Source organism: Pipistrellus hanaki, assembly GCF_964339955.1.
Source record: "Pipistrellus hanaki genome assembly, chromosome: 3".
Lineage (NCBI taxonomy): Eukaryota > Metazoa > Chordata > Mammalia > Chiroptera > Vespertilionidae > Pipistrellus > Pipistrellus hanaki.
In genome coordinates this window covers 136,266,883-136,288,620 of record NC_140505.1, presented here as the reverse complement: position 1 = coordinate 136,288,620, position 21,738 = coordinate 136,266,883, and the positions used below count along the sequence as shown (strand labels likewise).

Genomic DNA, 21,738 nt, shown 5'->3' with positions numbered 1-21,738 from the left:
AATTTCAGTACAGTGGAATTTTGGAAGAAGAAGGGCAGAAACTTAAGAAATTCATCTTAGTGACCTAGAGATGACTAAGAGAGCAATGTTTTTCATATCCTCCTGATTGGTTTGAGTTAGAAATACAAGTGGTTCCTAGTAATAGCATTTCTTTAGGATACCTGACTGAATAAAAAACATGTTGTTTATTATATCCCACAAATGAGTGAGATCATGTGATATTTATCTTTCACATGATCTCACTCATTTGTGGGATTATAATGAACATAAACTGATGAACAAAAACAGATCCGGAGACAGAAGCATCGATCAGACCATCAAACCTCAGAGGGAAGGTAGGGGAGGGTGGGGGTAAGGGAAAGAGATCAACCAAAGGACTTGTGTGCATGCATATAAGCCTAACCAATGGACACAGACACCAAGAGGGTGAGGGCATAAAGGGGGGGGGGAGATAAGGACACACATATAATACCTTAATCAATAAAGAATTTTTTTAAAAAAAGAATATGTTATTGTCGCTTTGAGAACTTGAGGAAGACAAAGCTAGCACCATGCCTGAAGTAGCACATCCTCTCTCATCTCCATGCCTATCTGTTCCCATAAAATGAAGTATAGAGATGATAGATCTCTGAAAAAAAAAAACTTCCCTTTCTGCAAGATGCTCAACTAAATTCAATTTTGAAGAACAGGGAAGCATATAGACAGTGACATTTAATATGTTGGTGCTTTTACTTTTACTCCTTTCTATTTCCCAGATATATTCCTCTCTGGGTGTTGCTTTGTTTGTTTGTTTGTTTGTTTGTTTGTTTGTTTTTAATAATGCTCAAGCCCTAGCTTGTTTGGCTCAGTGGATAGCACTTTGGCCTGAGGACTGAAGGATCCTGAGTTTGATTCCAATCAAGAGCACATGCCCAGGTTGCAGGCTCAATCCCTAGTAAGGGGTGTGCAGGAAGCAACTGATCACTGATTCTCTCTCATCCTTGATATTTTTATCTCTCCCTTCCTCTCTGAAATCAATAAAAAATGTATTTTAAAAATAATAATAACAATAATGTCAAAATTCAGTAGTCACAAATTCCCAAAGTTGATCAAAATATGAATCTTTAACTCTAGCTATTTCTAAGTGTTTAGATGCTGGTCTGAGATGGCTGATTCAATTTTAGGGCAATTTAAATATCGAAAGTATGGACCATTACGTAAAGGCACAATCATCATTTGGTGTATGGAAACTCAGAGAAAGCCGGGTGGCGCAATACTTTTCATGCTAATTTCCAAATTAATAGGCAGATTGAGCACTGATTGGGGTCCACTAATACAACCAGGGTTTTATATTATCCATTGTGTCAACTGGAGGGCTATTGTAGGTGGTAATATTAAATTCACAATAATGCTATATTGGCTATTTGTGGCCAATTTGTTCAGTTTGTGGGTATCATAGTTCAAAGAATGATGCCCCCTTCTTTTAATAAAAATAATTTGATGCCTTTCTTCCCTGACCACAGAGGCAAATCTTTGCCTTCTGTTCCCTAAAACTGTACAGAGTCATCTTTCCTCTGCAATCAGGGGCCCCTGGAACGCTGATGGGAACTGTAAGGAAGAGTTGGTTACAGTTAATCCTGTAACACAATGTACACACCTGCTGCTCTGGGAGAAATGAACCGAGGTGAGAGCTCATTTCTGGAGTTGTTTTGAATCTCTACTCCTCAACGAAACTTCTGTCCCTTTCTTAGAATCCGACCAACACTAGGATACATCACACTAGTGCTCCGTGGTGGAGCCAGAATATTTTGAGTGTGGATATTAAAAAATTGTCATCAGGCACAGCAGGAACCTTCTCTTTCTACTCCTCCATTCGAATTTGAAGAGTTTTACACGTTTGCCTAAGGAACAAACACATGTCAGGGACTCCATTGTTTAACAGGTTATTACAGGAAGCAAACCTGGGAGAAAGGGAAAATTCAACAGCAAGACAATAATTTCCTTTACCTCCATAAAAGCTCAGAACAGCAATAGTTTTGTATCTCTCCTAGAGGATTACAAATTCATAGGACATTTCTTATTTCAGAGAAACACATACCAATGAATGGGACCTAAAAAACAGGTGTTATAAGAAACTGATACAAGGATGGTAAGCACTTCACATGAGTATTTTGGACAGCATTCTGCAGAAACTTAAGGAAAAAGTTCATTAAGATCAAGGGAGAAAGCACATAGAAAACAGCAGACAATCATTTTAACATAAAAGGGTAAAATAATTGTAGAAACAATATTATGTAGTAGTATTCAATTTGAATTCAAAGACTTAACTGTTCATAGGCTTGTCTGAGCATCCATCTCTACAGTAATTTATAATTTGGTAAAGTATGAACCTTACTCATACATACTTTAAGACTGAGGAGTATGGCAGAGTAATATGGCCAATGTATGTGTCTAGTACCCATGGGCAATCTCATCTCAAGCTATCTTTGTTGTTCTCTGCTCATCATTTGTGTAATCCTTATCAATGGTCAGAATGGGATCCATGACTTTTTCAATTGTAATTTGTTATTTTATAGGTATAGACTTTCAAAAGTTATATTTCTTCTTTTTTATATTCTTTTGTTGATTTCAGAGAGGAAGGGAGAGATAAAAATATCAAGGATGAGAGAGAATCAGTGATCAGCTGCTTCCTGCACACCCCTTACTGGGGATCGAGCCTGCAGCAACCCAGGCATGTGCCTTGATGGGAATCGTACCTGGAACCCTTCAGTCCACAGGTTGATGCTCTATCCACTGAGCCAATTCAGTTAGGACAAAAGTTATACTTCTAATTTATCTTTCCAAAAGTATTCCAGATATTACATAAAGCATATACTATATTAATTTCAAATATTTGGTTAATTTAATATTAGTCAGTATTATTCAATAATCATATGGAGGAGTGGCTAGTAACTTAAAATCAGGTAACAGAAGGTTTTGGTAATATAAATCATTTTTTTACTTAAATTTCTTATATAAACTAGAGAGCTCAAGGTAGTTAAAACTAATCTATCATAATAAAAGCATAATATGCAAATTAACCAAATGGCTGAACAGCAGAACGACTGTCTGGACAAAGCCAGGGCTACAAGGGCCAAGGTAGCCAGGGCTGCAAAGGCCTACTCTTGGACAAATTTTATGCATCGGGCCTCTAGTCATACTATAAAAAGCTATTTCCCAATTTTGAAAAAATTTTGAGTCTTTTGAGTCTTAAGAACAGAACCCCTTTTTCCCTTTCACTGCTAACTTGGCCACTTCCTCCCAAACCATAAAATGTAAGACTAAAATTATGGTGTGAAAAGGGACAGAAAATTTCTCTCTAGTCACTGCATTTACTTGACTTTATGCATTTATATTAGAGCCAATGTGGTCATGACTCACCATGTAAACATGTGACTGAAGACAAAAGATGAAGGTGGAGGAAATGTAGAGGAGCTTAATATCCTTGAGCAAAAGCATGGAGCCCATGGAGGATGTACTGCTTAACATGTCTAGTTCTCCATTTTCTTCATGTTGTTAAAAAATGTGGAAAGTCTTATCATTTTTTTTAATTTCATATACCCACTGAGTATTTTTAGAGTGGTAACATAAATGTCACCCATATGTTTTATTTCTAATCAGTTTCTAGACCCTAATCATCTTTTTATTCTCTTCCCAACTCTCTGTCTGGCTGTTACTATCTGCATCAAGGCCTTTATTGCATCTGGTTTGTACAGTTGCAATAATCTTCTAATTTGTCTTGTCCATTGTAGCCCTCCTTCTCTTTGCCACCATTATCCTGAAAACAAAAATCTATAATAGTTTCCCGTTACAGAAAGAGATGTAAATTCTTGTTGGTGGCCAAAAAGGTCACGATGAGACCTCAACCCACCCAGCTTCATCTCTCTATCTCCCAGAAGCTCCTCAGAGATATATAGGCACAACTCCAGCCACACCTAACTAATACTTGTAGGACTTGATATGCCCATTCATATCTCCTTATCTGTGTGTACATTTTACCTTTGCCTGAAATCCTCTTCTTCCAGACATTGGAGTATTTGCATAGTTATCACTTCATATTTCATTAGCCTTTGTTATTTATCTAGTCAGCACTTTGTCCACATTTCTATTATAAGACATATCTTGTCCATAATTCTAAGACATATTTTGTCATTTTATGCTAATTTTTAACCTGTTTGTTTCTTCCATTAAACTAGAATGTATTGGAAAAAATGACATTAATGTATTTTAATATTAATTATTTTTATTATTTTTTTGTTGACAGAATTACAGATGCCCCTTATCTCCCACCCCCTTTACCCTTGACCCAACCATGCCGCTGTGCTAAGCAGCATTCTAGACCCTTAAATGATGCCTAATATTTATTAAAAGATTGAAACAGTGAATGGATGGATGGATAGATGAACAAATAAATGAATATAAAGGGGAGAATGATAATTAATTTTAGAAGAAGAAAAACAAAAGTTACTGTCTGGATTCTCCATGAATAGCAAGGGAATGATTAAGTGACCCAAAAGTTCAGTTCCACCATTTTTAATTTTTTAAGGATTATTCCCCTGATTCTGTGATTTCAGAATTTTAAAATTATAGATATGCATGGGTCTTGACATCAGCTTCACTCTCACACCTTGGATATTTAAATTTATTCTCATTTGGAAAAGCCTGATTTTTTTAAAACAAAATTAATTTATGAAAATCATAATGCAAGAAGATAATAGCAATCTGTAATGATTTAATTGATATTAGACTAACCACTGGGGATGTGGAAAATGTCCAAATAGATACAGCAAGGTTGATTATGGCATATTCATTACAGTTAATATTTCACAGAGAAATTTATCCTAATTTTTTTAAATTCAGTTTTCTCTTGAGTAATTTTAATACTGCTGCTTAATGCTGTCAGGAAATTTTCTCATGAAATGTTCCATTGTGACAATTATCCTACACCCAAGTATTACATGCTCACTTGACAACAGGTATGGCGGCGCATACAAAGTACCAAATTCCTTATAGTAGAACAAACAAATACTGCAATGACTGCTTCATCCAAAATACTATTGTGCATGCAATCTCTCTCCCTCTCCCAGGCATGCCTATATTTAATTATATATTCTATATTTAAGTTCAGGATGCCTGGCTGCTCTCCCTCCCCCCACCCCAGATTTTATTGTTTCAAATATAGAGGCTTGTATTTCAAAAGACAAAGAGAAGTCAATTGTTGCTTAGCAAAATGCAGCAGATTACATTTTCCAGTCTAGACAAGAATGTCAAAGGCAGTTGATTCTTCTGTTGCTCGTGGAACCCGGGACCTTCCTCACCCTTTCTTTGTTTTTCGCTTTCAGATATTAATTGCCTGCACCAGTAGACTACTTAGTGCATATCCATATTCTCTTATAGCTCTCAGAATTATTCTGTGAGACTGTCCCTGTTTGCTATTTACTGGTATGAGTCTTTGTTTCTAATTACTATTATCTCCTCGCAGTTAAACGGAAGCTCTGATGAATTAAGTGAAACTTTTCAAGGATGCCTATAAGCAGTAGGTGATAGTTTGCAGACTGAGATCCCTGGTTTGGGGCTTCAAACCTAGTGAAATAGGCCCTGCATATTTGTTATTTCATTCATTCATTTGACTAAAATTTACTGAGCACATATGAAATGTGAGGTGCTTTCCTAGGTATGGAGGGGAGGAAGAACAAAGAATCATTGCCCTTGTGAAACTGATCATCGGTCAAAGACACAATATAGTAATATTTTAAAGTATCTTGCCAAAACCGGTTTGGCTCAGTGGTAGAGCGTCGGTCTGTGGACTGAAAGGTCCCGGGTTTGATTCCGGTCAAGGGCATGTATATTGGTTGCGGGCACATCCCCGGTAGGGGGTGTGCAAGAGGCACCTGGTCGATGTTTCTCTCTCATTGATGTTTCTGGCTCTCTATCTCTCTCCCTTCCTCCTCTCTGTAAAATATCAATAAAATATATTTAAAAATATATATATTTTAAAGTATCTTAGCCCATGCAAAGAGGAAAATATAGCCAAAAGGAAGAGGGGGGATTTTGAGGCAGGGATGTTCAATTTTAGTTTGCATAGACAGGGAAGACTTGCTAATAAAGTGAGACTTCAGTGAAAGCCTAGAAGAGATGAGAGAGCCAATTGAGCTGATAGCTGGTACTCCATGCAGAGGGAATGCATAGCATGTGCAAATGACCTGAGACAAAAAAAGTAAGGAGGGAAGTATAGTGGCAGTGAAATAAGCAAGGGAGATAGTATAGAAGATGAGGTCACAAAGGCTCATTCATTCATCTACTTCTTAGTTGTTGTTTTCTTCAACAAATGCTACTTTTCTTGCTATTTTACTTATTGGAGATAACCAATGGGCAAAAGCAGATAGGATACTTGTTGTCATGATTGCACACTAAGTGGAACTACATGGTGGTTACCGTAAATAACAGGCTTCATCCCTTCCTCCTTTCAAAAGCCTTATTCCTGGAAGTTGGAACTGGGGAACTGGATAGAACCTGAATGCACAGGTGAAAACACAATGGCTTCTCTATAGAAGCCCTGGAAGCCACTGTTCTTTCCATCCCATCAGCAAAGAATTGCAAAGCTTTAGGAATGGAGAGGCGTGTGAGTGTGTGTGTGTGTGTGTGTGTGTGTGTGTGTGTGTGTGTAGATTTGGGTGTGAAATAATGGAACATTTCCCTGGCTAACCTTTTCAGCTGATTGGTGGCAAAACATTCCTGAATGTGTGTCTTACATACACTTACACTCTAGCTAGATGGAGACATCCCCTAGTGTAGAAAAACAATCTCGAATAAGAAGGTCATGCAATCCTCCACTGTAGCTTTCAGCTTTCCCTGTTTATGAGAAGTGCTTTAAAGAGATGTCCTTTGCCCAAACCAGAAAACTGTATGGGAGTTCAATTATGAGAAAAATACCGCATCTCCATTTTAGGGGATTCTGAAGGAAGAGGTGGAGAAGAATCTACACTAATATCTGAAGCAGAGAATCTCTAGCAGGGGTCTTCAAACTACGGCCCACGGGCCACAGGCGGCCCGCAGAGGAGTCTGATCCTGCCCGCCAGGTTTTTTGGGCAGTGAGCGCAGCCGAGGTGTTACAGTAGGAATTAGTAGTTCATATAGTCCGGCCCTCCAGCTCTCTGAGGAACCGTGATCTGGCCCCCACTTTAAAAAGTTTGAGGACCCTTGCTCTAAGGAGCTACCCCTGCCATGGCAAACTGGTTTGAAATGTGTAGCAGATGGGAAATTAAAACTTATTTGGTACATTTAGGCTTTTCCTACTCAAATATTTATTCTCATAACCAGGAGGCTAGACTGCCTGGGTTTAGTCCTAGATTCGATGCTTAATGGCTATGCAACTTTGGGCAACCTCTTCATTTCTCAGTCTCCTTGCGTGTGAAATGAAGAAAAGCTTATTTCATAGAAAGATTGTGAGCATTAAGTGAACTAATATATAGTAAGTGCTTATAATGATACTTGACCATAGAAAAACTTTAGAAAGTCACTTAACATGTGGTTTTTTTCCTGAGGAAGTAAACCTTTCATCATTAGGAAATGTTCTTCCTTAATAGCATATAAACGTTCTTTAGGTTAGTGTTTGCATAGTGTACCTTTTCCATTGTTTTTTATGTTCAGTTGTTCTTTATACAGGCAGTCCTCAGATTACGTTGGAGTCGAAGTACATCGTTTCATAGTTACTTCACCATCTCCCATTTATTTATATTAAAAAAAAAAAAAGTTCTGTCATTTCAACAGGTGTACATATGTGCTTTATGTTTTTTATTATTTATTTACCACAAGTAAAGGTCAGGAATTGTTATTTTATTTATTTTTACTGTTTCACTTCATTACTGCTGTGTGTGTGCTCCATGTAAGTGGCATAGGTGCTTATGTAGGTGGGTTCTGACTTACGGTGAAAATCGCGTCACATCGCCGTAGAAACGGATCTCTGACGTAACCCAAGAACCTACTATAATTTTAGATTAGATGAACCTCAGTAAAATAGTATATACTTGTGTTTTGATCTTATGATCCAGATTGACAATCTTTGTATTTGCCTCATAACTGGATCATTTAGGCCATTTGCACTTGATATAATCATATTACAAATTTGGGTTTAATCTACCAACTAAATTTTATTTTACTTGTTCTGGATTCCTTTTTCCTTTCTTCATTTGCCTTCTTTTGTGCTTCCTCTAACATTGACACTGCCTCAATGGATTAAGGAACTCCCAAAACTAAACCAGTATCTCTTAGTCTTCATTCTCCCCTAGATTCTGGCGCAATAACTCTTCAATGTCTTATTAACGGCTCAATGCCTCCACGTATGCCATCTTATGTTTTGTTAAACTTGTCAGTTTCCTTAGAGGGAGGGCTATAAAACAGGATAGTTTGATGGTATTATTAAATATTCATTACCAAAAGTGAAAGTAAAATTATATGGGTTAAGTTTTATTGATGAACTTGGTATCAATTAGTCATTCACCAAATGTATGTAATATTTGAAATTTATCTTTGATATTCTACCAGCATAGTACCTCTGTATTACAGCTATGTTGAGATGGAGTGTTCTCTCCATATTTACTTTCACTTAATGATTAAACAGAACTTCATTAGCAGATACTTATACGTAACTATATTGTCCAGTTCGCCTAGGAAAATCCTGATTTACACAATTTATTCTGACTTTCCATTAGATTTATCCTGAAATTATGTTCTAGTATAGACAACAAATTATATCATCACCCACAGAGAGTAGTTACCTTCATTGTGGAAAAATTTAATTTTTAGTAAATAATTCATAATGTTGAAATCTCACAGCTATGAATGAATGACTCTCTGATACAAGTATTTCAACTATTGAAATAGTAAAAAATGAGCATTCCTTGAAGTGTACAAAATTTCTGAAACTCATTCAGTCATATCAAGTTGCTAATCAATTTTTAAGGCTAGCATTAAGGAAAGGTTTGTTGCTAGAGCATTGTAGTAACTTCTCCAACTTTTCCATCATAGATCTGAGACATGGATGTTATAATGTGAAAGACTGACTACATTATTATCTGTTAGTGTTGTAATCCAAAGTCATAAACTCTGAGAATCAAATTAAAGCCATTACACATACTGTTACCTTGAGATAAGAGATTTGTTATAACAAACAGGACAAATAGGCTTCTTACAAAATCAAGATCTATTTTAAAACACTAATAATCTCAACTATAGTGTTCATTATTTTCTGGATTTTTTTTTTGGTTATTTATATTATAATGAAAAATTCAATTCTGATGGAAATTTTCCAATGTTGCCCAAAATAGAAAAATAAAAATTATCTTTGAATTTCAATTTCCTCTAATTATTTTTACCATGAATAATTAAAAGTTAAATAAGAGGCGATATATCATATATATATACTGAATGTTCATCTACTGATGATGATGATGATGAATAATAGAATGATGAATTTAAGATTTCCTAAGAATCAGGCAGGCAAATAATTATATTAAATAGTTAAGAATCAGGCCGACATAACTCAGTGGTTGAGCATTGACCTTTGTACCAGGAGATCATGATTCAATTTCCAGTCAGGGCACATGCCCAGATTTCAGGCTTGATTCCTAGTAAAGAGTGTGCAGGAGGCAGCTGATCAATGATATTCTCTCATCATTGCTGTTTCTAGCTCTCCCTCCCTCTCCCTTTCTTTCTGAAATAGTTAAGAGCAGGGGGTTAATAACATCATTCAGCCAAGGGGTTATCCCAACTTGGCTATTTATTAACTGTGGGACCCTGTTATTTCACTATTAAAAAAAAAACCCTCAGTTTCTGTCCTTATGTGATAAATCCTTATCTCATCACACTACTGTGAAGATTAAATGTAATAATGCCTGTAGTGAGAATATAATAAATAGTAATTTTTAAACACTTTCAAACAGTACTTCGAAATTTTAAAAAGATGTAAATATATGCTCTTAAGATTATTCTATTACATCATTATTATAAATATTAACTTTAATTATATAAGGCATCCTACAGAATAAAAGGCTAATATGCAAATCGACTGAAAGGTGGAACAACTGGTCTCTATGATGCACACAGATTATCAGGGGGCAGATGTTCAATGCAGGAGCTGCCCCCTGGTGGTCAGTGTGCTCCCACAGGGGGAGCACCACTCAGCCAGAAGCCAGCACAGGCTGGCGAGCATAGTGGTAGTGGCGAGAGCCTCTCCTGCCTCCTCAGCAGAGCTAAAGATATCCATCTGATAGCTCCCTGTCAGTGAGACATTCTCCAATGACTCCTGGACTGAAAGAGGGCACAGGCTGGGCTGAGTGCATGCGCCTACCCCCTTCCTGCCCCCCCGCAGTACACAAATTTCATGCACCGGGCCTCTAGTTAATTATAAATGAATTATAAATGTACTTCTACATTTTTGATATTATTATTGTCCTTTCCAAAGCTATGCATTTCCTGTGCAAAGAATGCTTTATGTTCAAAGATTATACTAGAATGTAGTACATTATAAAAATGCTATATTTTTACATAAGGTCTAACACAATTTTTAAAAAATCTATAAGCAAACTATATATAACATGCTTTGTTTGAAATGTACTGAGGTTAAAAAAATCATGTAGGTTTTATTTATCATTCCATAAATAGGAATTATTGGCCTCTGCTAATTGTATAATATCTATAAACACTTTTAGCATAGTGTTTTTGTGATTTAGTATGAACATTAATGTTGTATTAGTAATAGAAAAGTGTGCCAGGATAGCTTAGCATTCCATAAAACAGTCCTTTAATTCTGTACCAACTACTGCAAGCTAACCTCATCTTAAATTGCTCTAAGCCAGTGGTCAGCAAACTCATTAGTCAACAGAGTCAAATATCAATAGTACAACATTGAAATTTCTTTTGAGAGCCACATTTTTTAAACTTTAACTTCTCCTAATGCCACCTCTTCAAAATAGACTCGCCCAGGCTGTGGTATTTTGTGAAAGAGCCACACTCAAGGGGCCAAAGAGCTGCATTTGGCTCGTGAGCTGCAGTTTGCTGACCACGGCTCTAGGCAAACAAATACAAAAACAAATAAACAAACAAAAAAACCTTTAAAAAAATTCCTACAAACCTAGTACATAGACCCTAGCATAACATCCCTCCTCTAAAGTTACCAAAACATTTTAATCATAAAAGGATACTTTTTGTATGAGTATGTCTTTAAATTGTATCATTGAATATAGAAATACCTGTTGAGCAAATATCAACCATTGCAATGATCAGAGGGGGAAAAAAACACACAAAAACTGCCTCCTTTACTATGTAGCTCTGATAAGTCCTCAAGAGATGTTGCTAAAAAGCCAATGCCTGGTAGCTAGCTATAAAGGAGAAACTATTTTTGCTCCGACAAGATAAACCTGGGGGAAATGCCTTTGCAATGGATTAACATAGCAGTTTCTATCTGTCCTATCTATGCGGGTAACAAATGACCCAGATCCTGTGACCGCTACAGACACACACAAAATCCATTTATTCCATCTCTATGGTTTCTATCTAGGATGCATTTTTGTACCTAATCCAAAAGGGAATAGGTATAGATAGACCAGCCTTCAAGTATTTGTGCTTTCTCTTCATAATATAAATGGAAGTCTTGTGATAACTCTACATTAGTGTTTATTTAACCAGACTGACTACTGTAGAATAATAATGTGCAAGCTTGAATTTTGAGAGAACTAGCCCATTTTATAAGCCTATTAAAAAACTTGCTTGATTTATATATTTTACTTAACAAGGACATATAGCATTTACATTTGGCCAGCAACTGTTAAGTGCTTTATAAATACTAACTCATTAAATTCATATAAGGAAACTATATGGTAGGTATATTATTGTCCCTGATGTACATTTCAAACAAAGTGTGCTATATTTATTTTGCTTAGAGATTTTTTTTAAAAATGTGTTAGACCTTATGTAAAAATATAGCATTTTCATAATGTACCACATTCTAGTATAATCTTTGAACATAAAGCATTCTTTGCAAACTGAGAAGCATAGGTGTAAAGTAACTTGCTGCAAGCTACCAGCTAACAAGCAGCACAGTTGGGATGTGAACCCAAGTAATCTGGCTCCAGAGACTGTCTTTTTAATCATCGCACCATCCTTGAATATACACAACACAGCAGCCATTTTTTCACCGAGGCAAATGGGACTCACTGAAATAACGGATGGGTGGATGCATGGATGCTTCTGGCAATGTATCTATTGAGAGTGATTATGGCAAAGCTAATAGGACTCTTGGAGTCATCCAGAGTCCTCAGCAATTTAGGAATTTTTTTTTTCCTTGAAAAATCCCTGTTAAATTGCACGTAGAGTATTATTACCCCCTCCCAAAGAACAGGAATTCCTTGCTTGAGCTAAATAGCTAGGCACAGAGCTCGAAAATGTTTTGTTTTCTGTGACTTCAGCTCTTAGCTCTGCTGTGTGTGCTATGACTAAAAAATGAGATTACTTTTTGGTATTATAACAAGAGTGTTTTTTCCTTAAAGAAATGAATCCTGTAGGCATAGATAGTTTAGGATGACAACTTCCCTGCTTTAAATATCATCTCAAAAGCTAACCCTTTCCAAACGACCCTGGTATATAATATATAATAAAAGATATATATTATATCTGAACAGGTAGGTCATAAAACGCCCCTGGTATATAATATATAATAAGAGATATATATATATTATATCTGAACAGGTAGGTCATAAAACTTGTGTCAGAACTCCCACTGTAGATGAGATAGGAAAATGTATAATCTGAAGTGCTATCTCTATTCAGCAGACAGATTTGTGAATGTATTTGTTTGTAGATAGCCACTTCCTGCCACAGTGGCTGGCATCGAATACATGTATAATAATAAAAGTGTAATATGCTAATTAGACCAGACCGGATGTTCTTTTGGATGAAGCCAGGGCTGCGAGGGAAGCCCAGGTCCCAGGTGTCAGAGGAAAGCTCGTACTGGCAGCCGGGGAAGGAAGGCCTACTCTTGCACGAATAGTGTTTAGTAAATGCTTAGCAAATTAATGATTGAGATATGATTTTGTTCTAACATGTCCTTTCACAGGTACAACATACAGAGTAAAAAAATTCTCTGAATTTTCACATTTAATTCCAAATTTACATTGCATAAAAAAACCATCTCCTGGGCACATGGAAAGACTCCACTTCTGGAATCCCCTGCAGCTGGATGGATATATCTATAAGAGTTTTGGAATTAATGGTCAGATTTTTTGCTTTAGGGCTGATTATGTAATTGCTAGCGCAAAACCCTCCAAACCCTCCAGAATTATCTTTCCCTTTATCTATGGGGCGTGGGGAGGGGAAGGGAAGAGAAAAAGTAGATTTTTAGTTGTAAGTATGTGAAACAGAGTTTATTCTTGAATTATCATTTTTATAACCTGCATGTCTTTTTCCATATGAACAATTGTAAACCTACTTTTGCCCTCACTGTGTACCAGATCACACCTCACTGAAGCCTTGGGTCTAAAATGAGGAAAACCCAAAATTGACAATCCAAGGCTACCTATGATGTTGATATAATTGGAGTAAGACATAAACATTTATTTTAAACCATGGAGATGTTTTAATTTCTTTTTTTTTAATTGCGTTTAACCCAGGCCAATCCAGAGTCCATCCCATTAGATATGAATGGGAAAGTCTCCTGGGCAAAGACCGTATTACTTGTATGTGTATCCCCAGGGTTTATATGGTGGTGTTGAATATGGTTTTAATAACTGAAAAGAATATCTGTTTAATCTGTATCAGATTATCATCAAGAGGTAGTACAATATCTAAAATCTTAGGAGGGGAAAAATCTAGAAACTGCATTGGAAGTTTCCAGAATTCACAGAAACTGCAAATCAAAATGCTTAACTTAGGAACCTGATCAGAAAAGGGGTTATTATGTGGGAGCCTACAATAGAGTAACTGAATTACAATTATAAATAAATGTACAGGCCTTCCACTAAGTACAAACAACTGTTGGCAATTGGAAGTCCTAGAGAAAAATCATTTAAGGCGCTCTTTCCCCAATGCAAGCTGCCAATTCCACAGAATGCTTTGTAAAAACTGCTACAGTGCCTTTTTAAAAGTATAGTTTACATACAAGATCATATTTGTTTCAGGTGTACAACATTTATATACCTTACAATGTGATCACCATGAGAAGCTTAGTAACCATCTGTCACCATACAGAAATGTTAGGATAATATTGATTATATTCCCTGTGGCTTATACTGGAATATGGTATAATATTTTATATAATATTTATAATATAATAGTAATATTTTGCCCTTGACTCTTACTTCTCTTCACCTTTTCCACTCATTCCTCCTCTCCTCCCCTCTGGCAACCATCAGTTAGTTCTCTGAATTTATGAGTCTATTTCTGTTTTAATTATTTGTTTGTTTTTTTAGATTTCACATGTAAGTAAAATCATGCAGTATTTCTGACTTATTTCACTTAAGGTAATATACTTTACATCCATCCATTGTTGTTGCAAATATCAAGATTTCATTTTTTTTGTTGTGGCTGAATAATATTCCATTGTAGCACAGCTCGAAATCGGGAGCATGATGCTTCCAGGTCTGCCCCTTTTTCTCACGATTGCTTTGCCAGTTTGGGTCATCTGTGTGTGTTCCTAGGAATCAGATGGAACAGTTTTCTCTCCCAGTCAATTATTAGGATGAAGCCCACCCATGTTATGGAGGGCAATCTGCATGACGCAAAGTCCACAAATTTAAAAGTAAATCTCATCCAAAAGATACCCTCACAGAAACATCCAGGGTAATGTTTGACCAAATATTTAAACATGTGGCCCAGCCAAGTTGACACATTACACTAAGTAATATTTTGCCCTTGACTTTCTAAACATTGAATTCCTATATTTTATTGTCTGTGAAAAAGCAATGTTATTTTATAGTTGAACAATAGCTACAATACTTCTTTTTTAAACATATTTTATTGATTTTTTTTTTTTTTACAGAGAGGAAAAGAGAGGGATAGAGAGTTAGAAACATCGATGAGAGAGAATCAACGATCAGCTGCCTCTTGCACACCCCCTACTGGGGATGTGCCCACAACCAAGGTACATGCCCTTGACCGGAATTGAACCTGGGACCTTTCAGTCTGCAGGCCAACACTCTATCTACTGAGCCAAACCGGTTTTGGCTAGCTACAATACTTCTTGAAATTCTTTCTTGTAGTAGAACTTGAAACAGACACATTCTCATTGTGCCCATTTCTCTTATAAAAACTACAAAGAGGTAGTTGGCATCTGCATATTGAATAATAATTAGCCTTCATGATTATTTATGGAACTCTCTCATTTTATACTAGATAAGGAAAGAAAAGAAGAAAACTGTCCTGGAGAATCAAGCATCCCTATTCCAAACCAAAAGATATGTGATATCATAGAAGGATAAAGAAAAACAAAACAAAAAAATTGTCTATGAATAATCAGCAAGATTCACCCTGAGTGACATACACTTAATTACACATAAACACAGGGTGGTGGCATCACAAAATATACTATTGTCTTAGCAAAATTCACCCAGAAGTGCTCTGGAATAGCTGAGCATACTATTTAAGTTTTCATCATGAGATGGAGTTGGTATACATTTGTGGAGATGAAGCTGAGGGAACCACAGTGCAGAAGAACTGGGAAGATGATATTAAGTTGATAAGGCCTTGTGGGACCTTGACAAGTTAGATAAACTTAACATCATTGTACAGCAATCACTAATGGCCATGCTGGGTGAAATTGAGAATTAAAAATTACCTGATCCATCTTGACAATGTCTGCATCTTTCTGTAATTTCAGTAACCTCAGACAGGCTAAACCCTTAGTTGAGGAGTTACTAGTACTACCCAAAGATACTTCTATCCTCAGAAGCACCAGTGAAAATACTTCTACTCTAGATGTTTTTACTCTATTAGTATGTACACTTCCCTTTCACATTATGAATGTTTATCTTTACCTTTGATATCATATAGTTGTGACACAATTTCACTGAATAGTCTCCTTAGACTATTACATAGGTGAAATGTATATTTCTCAAAAGTTGCTTTCTACAGCTGTTATCATAAACTTTATTCATGTGGGAATTTCCTTACTGCTGATATAATAAATCCTCAAACATAGGTTGTGGAAGCAGATAGTGCACATCTTCATTATACTGTATATGAAGGGGTACTCCCAACAAGTTGATTTCATTTGTGAAATTAAATATCAAGCAATGGTTGACTGTCTGGCCAGACATTTGACTTTAGTAATCTCTCAAATAGATCATACGTTGTAATTGAAGTTGGAGGCCTAGATTTCTAATCATGATTCCTATTTAAATTTTTCTGTCAACCAAAGTGTCTGTTGAGAATATTCAATTTTATTTCTTTCAGGATAGAATAAAAGCATGTCAGTATATGAATCCTAGGAACAAGCTGACTAAATCAACTCTCCCCACAATTATTCAAACAGCCCTTTCAAGGATAGGGTATTTTAAAGTTGCAAAGCGGAGATTGCATTCAATTATTTGCAAACATCCTTTCAAAATGAATTTGTACTGTCTTCCTTGGTATAACCTAGTCTGTGTTTCTGTGTCTCACTCCTAGTTTTCTTTTTACAGCACTGGAAAGAGAATAGGTAAAATAAAAGTAAAATATGTTTGCCACCACCAGAAAATAAGCAATAAAAGATAAAGGTAAATAGCCAACAGTAAGCAGAACATCAACAAAACAGCCCTTTATTGACTTTGGAGTAATCCCACGATAAATCATGGGAAGCCAACATTGCTACTTAATAAGAGCAAAATACAATAATGCTGGGCCACAGGAGCCAGAGTACATTCAATAGCTAAATAACGCTCATCTTTAATAAGTTCAGTATTAAATATTTTAATAAATGTTTAAAGGAATTCCTTGGTTTAGTATAAACTATAAAGATTTTTTATTTCTTTTTTTAACTTGACAATTTTGTCGAAACCGGTTTGGCTCAGTGGTAGAGCATCAGTCTTCAGACTGAAAGGTCCCAGGTTCAATTCCGGTCAAGGGCATGTACATTGGTTGCAGACACATCCCCAATTGGGGGTGTGCAGGAGGTGGTTGGTCGATATTTCTCTCTCATCGACGTTTCTAACTCTCTATTTCCCTTCCTCTCTGTAAAAAAATCAATAAAATATAAAAAAATAATAATAATTAAAAAATAAAAATTAACTTGTCAATTTAAGTTTCATATCTTAGATCACATTTCAATTGGAAGGCTGATTTTGCTGTAATATATGGTAAAGATTTTTAATTTTATTTTTTCCAGCACCATGTATCCGCTCTATGCTCTCTTCCATCTCCAAATGTTTTTGAAGTCTTCTATAAACTTTAAGCATTAATAAATATATGTAATGTTATAGGTTCCAATATTCTCATTAGCTGGTGGTTATCTTAAATTATTTTCAATTTAGCGCTATTACTGTGGTCTCATACACAAAAATCCCCCCATCTTCTTTTACATATTTTATAACTGGAAGAAAAATGTTAAGTGGTTTAAAAGTCTAATCCAAAAGTAGTTATTCAGTATTACATTTTTTTCTATGGATAGTTCATTATTAGGAAAGTAGTCTAGTGGAGAAAGCATTTTACTGGTTATTATTTTCTTATGGTAGTACAATATCAGATTAAAAGTAGAAAACAGTTCAATGTTGACATCACAGAACTTAACAATTTTAGTGTCGTTGTAGACTAAGGAGAAGAAAATATTGACTTAATTGCCTTTGAGTGGCATCAAAATCTGTTATCCACAAGTTTTAGGAGGGATAAGGGCTATGCAATATTGAACTGTTAATAGTGCCCCCAAGGCACCTGTGCAAACCTCTGTGCTACCACTTCTGTACATGATAGTGATTTACTGACTTTTTATCCACTTGAAAGTGAATTCTTGGACAAAAAAAAGTGTCATCATTTTTCAAAATTTGAATCCCAAAGTGTATCACAATATTAGGCATGTAACCACATAGCAGACATTCAATTTATCTTTATAGAGAGAATGAACAAATAAATGGACAAGCTTCCCTTGAATGGAATTTGTTAATCTGCTAAAGGAATTCATATTCATTCTTATTTTTAAAATGTTTCTAACAGTGCATTTTGTGTTAAATAGATGCATATTCTGCGGTGTTCCCAGTGTGCTACCAATGACACCATCCAACTACGAGGCAAGTTTTAAGAATATGATAGAGTAAATAGCTTCAGCTAACTGATCATGAATTTCCACTATTTCTTGAAAATATCCTGTTCATAAAGAGGTTTAAAGGCCAAATAATCTGTTTGTAGTTTCCATGTTTTTTGTATCAACTGGCAGCCCTGGCTCCCTGGAGCTCTCTCTCTGTGTTATCTCAGACTCTGGTCGCTCTTGGTTTTCCCATCTCTCTGGCCACAATGCATGTTCCTTAACAGTCAAATTTTTCTATATCAGCTGCTAAAATGTTTTTTGATACCACCTTTCAACACATTCCTTCTGAGAGAGCCTTCTTAATTATTTCAACATGATTTAGGGAATAACTATTCTCAGACTTCTATCTTAATCTCTAGAGCTAGGTCAACCCATCTACTTCATGTCCACTTCATCATATATTTATCAATTAATATCACCAAATAGGTCAAGGCAGAAATATGGGTCTTTCTGGAATTTTTTCTTTCACTCACTATTCATATTTAATGACCAAGCCCTATTGATTCTACAACATAGTCCTCCACATCTCCACCACCGTCCTATCTGAGTTCAGGCCTATTATCTTATACTTCCCTTAATTCCCAGCAATTGATATATTATATCCAAATATACTTTCTAAAGTGTAAAGCAGACCCTTCTTCTCTCCTACTTAAGATTCTTCAATGGTTCACCATTGCTTAGACAATAACATTCAAATATTTTAGCTTCACATTTAAAGTCAAGCCTACCCTGACTTCCCTCCCAGAAATTCCCCATCATCCCAGGTCCCCTCACACACACATGAAGTAGCCATGATCTCCTACACTTCCATGCCTTTGCATAAGCCTTTTTTTGTGTGAGGTAAAGTGCACTAGTCAACTCTGAATCTCTGTACATCCTTTAAGTCACAAACTGATGACTTCAGAAATGAGAAACTTACTCTTTCCCAAGGCAGCCCATTCAACACCATCTAGAGCTGACAAGAAGAGATGTAAATTTTGGCCTTAACTGTATTCCTTGTCGTTACATAGAACAAGTATACTTTTTTCTTTCACATGCTATATCTTCAAAAAACCTAAAACCTATTACTCCTAGCGATTCTATTCTCTGAGGTAAATATTCACAAAGCCCTTTACATAAGCCACCTTTTTCTAGCACACTCAGAGCTGGTATTCAGAAATGTATTGGGTACCCCAGCTAAGGTCTGTTCATTACAGACTGAAGCTCAAATCTGCCTTTGCATTAGGCACACTTCACAACCAACTCTCTAGTGTTCAGAGGTGGATTACCCAGCAGGGAGCTAGGATTCACTCTCATCCCAGAGAGAGCTGGGAATTAGACCACAATCTCAGCGCAAATCATAAAGCATTTAGAATTCTGAGCTGTGGGAGAATTATTTTTTTATTTCTCCATAAAAAGTACCTTCCTCTCACTCTCCAAAGTAAGAAAATAAAATTGGACCTGAAATCACTGATTAAGGAATTTAAATTCCACAGAAAATGTGTGAGGAGGAGAGAAGGGAAAGAGCCTAGGGGAGTGTTTACAGGAGAGACTACCTAGATCTTTTTTTTAAAGGAGGGCTGTCACCTACCATAGAAAAAAGAACAGGCATGGAAGCTAGGGTCCCCATTAGCTAGGGTCCCTTGAACTTCCTGTTCTATTCTTCAAGTCTGACGAGGTACTATTACTCTTTTAGTAAGGCAACCAAAACCATATGGGAAGTCCTCTCCCAGGAGCTTTTACCTCTGAACAAATAGGAAGCTCTTCAACATTAAAACTAAATCCCCGACACAATTTTAGTCCTCAGACCACAGGTAAAAGGGATATTGCTCTCAGAATTTAATTAATAGTAACCTAAAGATATACCTCACTTGTGCTGATTAAATTCTCTGATGCTCAAACTAAATCCCATTACAATGTATGGCTATTCACAATTAATTATAAGATCATAAGCATCTCCTTAAGTATTACTCAGAGTAATACTTATAAATAAACATCTGGCTCAAATACTTTACAAGCATTTAAATCTTACAAAGAACTTCAGAGCACTCCCATGTTGTCCATTAATTCCAAAGATATAAGCCAAGGCTTAGAAATATAGCCCTGGTGATATACTTTTTAAAAAAAGTATTTGCATGAATTTCCAATAACTCTAAACAAATATCAAGGCAGATACTCTTTGTTCCGTTAAATTATTGTTAATTAGGTAAGAAGCTGTTAAATTTAAAACACCAGGTTTAAAGTGTCACTTTTGCTGATGCTATTCCTGGACACCTAACTTGGTGTCTTACTTACCTTGGACTTAATATGTATTTGAGAATAAAAATACCTTCGATTTATTCATTCATTTATGTTCACATCTCTTTATAAAATACTTATTATTATAGCAATGATACGGTTCTATAGGTGCTTTTTTCCAAATGCCATATCATTTGAGATTTAAAATCTTTTCTAATAGTAATTTCATTCAATGTCTGCATTTCTTATTGCTGTAGTTTAAAAAGTTCACCTATTTTTCTTCATAAATATTGAATTCAAGGTGATACACCATATTTAAGCTTCCATTAAGTCAAATGACTAGACTTGGGGGATATTAATGTAAAATTTAAGTCAATCACTATATACCTCATATTACCTTTCTCACCCTAAATTCAGCCCTTACTTTGTCCACTGCAGCCACACCATCATCATTGCTGTCCCTTGACTATGATATTTCCAGGGCATGTCCCATCTCAGGGCTTTTCACTTGTTCTTCTCTTTACCTGTCCTCCAGATAACCCTGGGGCTCACCCCATCATCTCCTTAAAGCCATGGATCAAATAAGCAAACACCCTTGCTCAGCCTTCTCTAGTTCCTTTCCCTGCTTTCTTCTTCCCATAGCACCTATCTCCATCAGACATATAATTATTTTATGTTTCCCCATTATTTTTTTGTTTCCCCATTAGTATGTAGAATTCTAAAGATATATCCCTAAGATTTCTGTCCTCCGTTCAAACAAACACTAATCTAAGACATGCTAGAAGGGACTTTGCATTATAACTAAAGTTGTTAATCAGCTGACCTTAAAGTGGGGAGGTTATCCTGTATTACTGGATAGAGCCAATGTAATCCCTGAGCCCTTAAAAGCAGAAGAATAAGGCAAAGGAGAGATGATGGGAACAGGGGCATCAGAGAAATTCAAAGTGTGAGGAAGACTTGGCGTGCCCTGGCTGGTTTGATGAAGGGGGCAATGTGGGGAGGAAGGCAGGAATTCTGAAGAACTTGAGAGAGTCTTCCAGGTGACAAACCCTAGGGGAATAGAAACCTTGTTTCTTCATTCATAAGGAACCAAATTCTGCCGATAACCTGAGGGAGCCTGGAAGCAGATTCACCCCCAGAGCCTCCAGAATGAAAACTAGCCCTGATGTGAAAAGGTGAATCACACTCCTTGATTTTAGGTTCATAAAATACAGAGTAGAGAAACAGCTGACTGCGTC

At 36.2% G+C, this 21,738-nt stretch overlaps 1 protein-coding gene across 5 annotated transcripts in view; it reads right to left on the bottom strand.

Annotated features, from left to right (window-relative positions):
* TAFA2 (TAFA chemokine like family member 2) overlaps positions 1-21,738 on the bottom strand; it is a 430,981-nt gene that overhangs the window by 10,366 nt on the left and 398,877 nt on the right. The window contains exon 5 of one of the 5 annotated variants that reach the window (XM_084877622.1): positions 1,637-1,880. The exons of the other annotated variants lie outside the window; for them this stretch is intronic. Within the exon in view, the coding sequence (XP_084733748.1) occupies positions 1,869-1,880 (12 nt within the window). The 3' untranslated portion in view covers positions 1,637-1,868. The remainder of the gene's footprint in view (positions 1-1,636; positions 1,881-21,738) is intronic. 5 annotated transcript variants of the gene reach the window in all.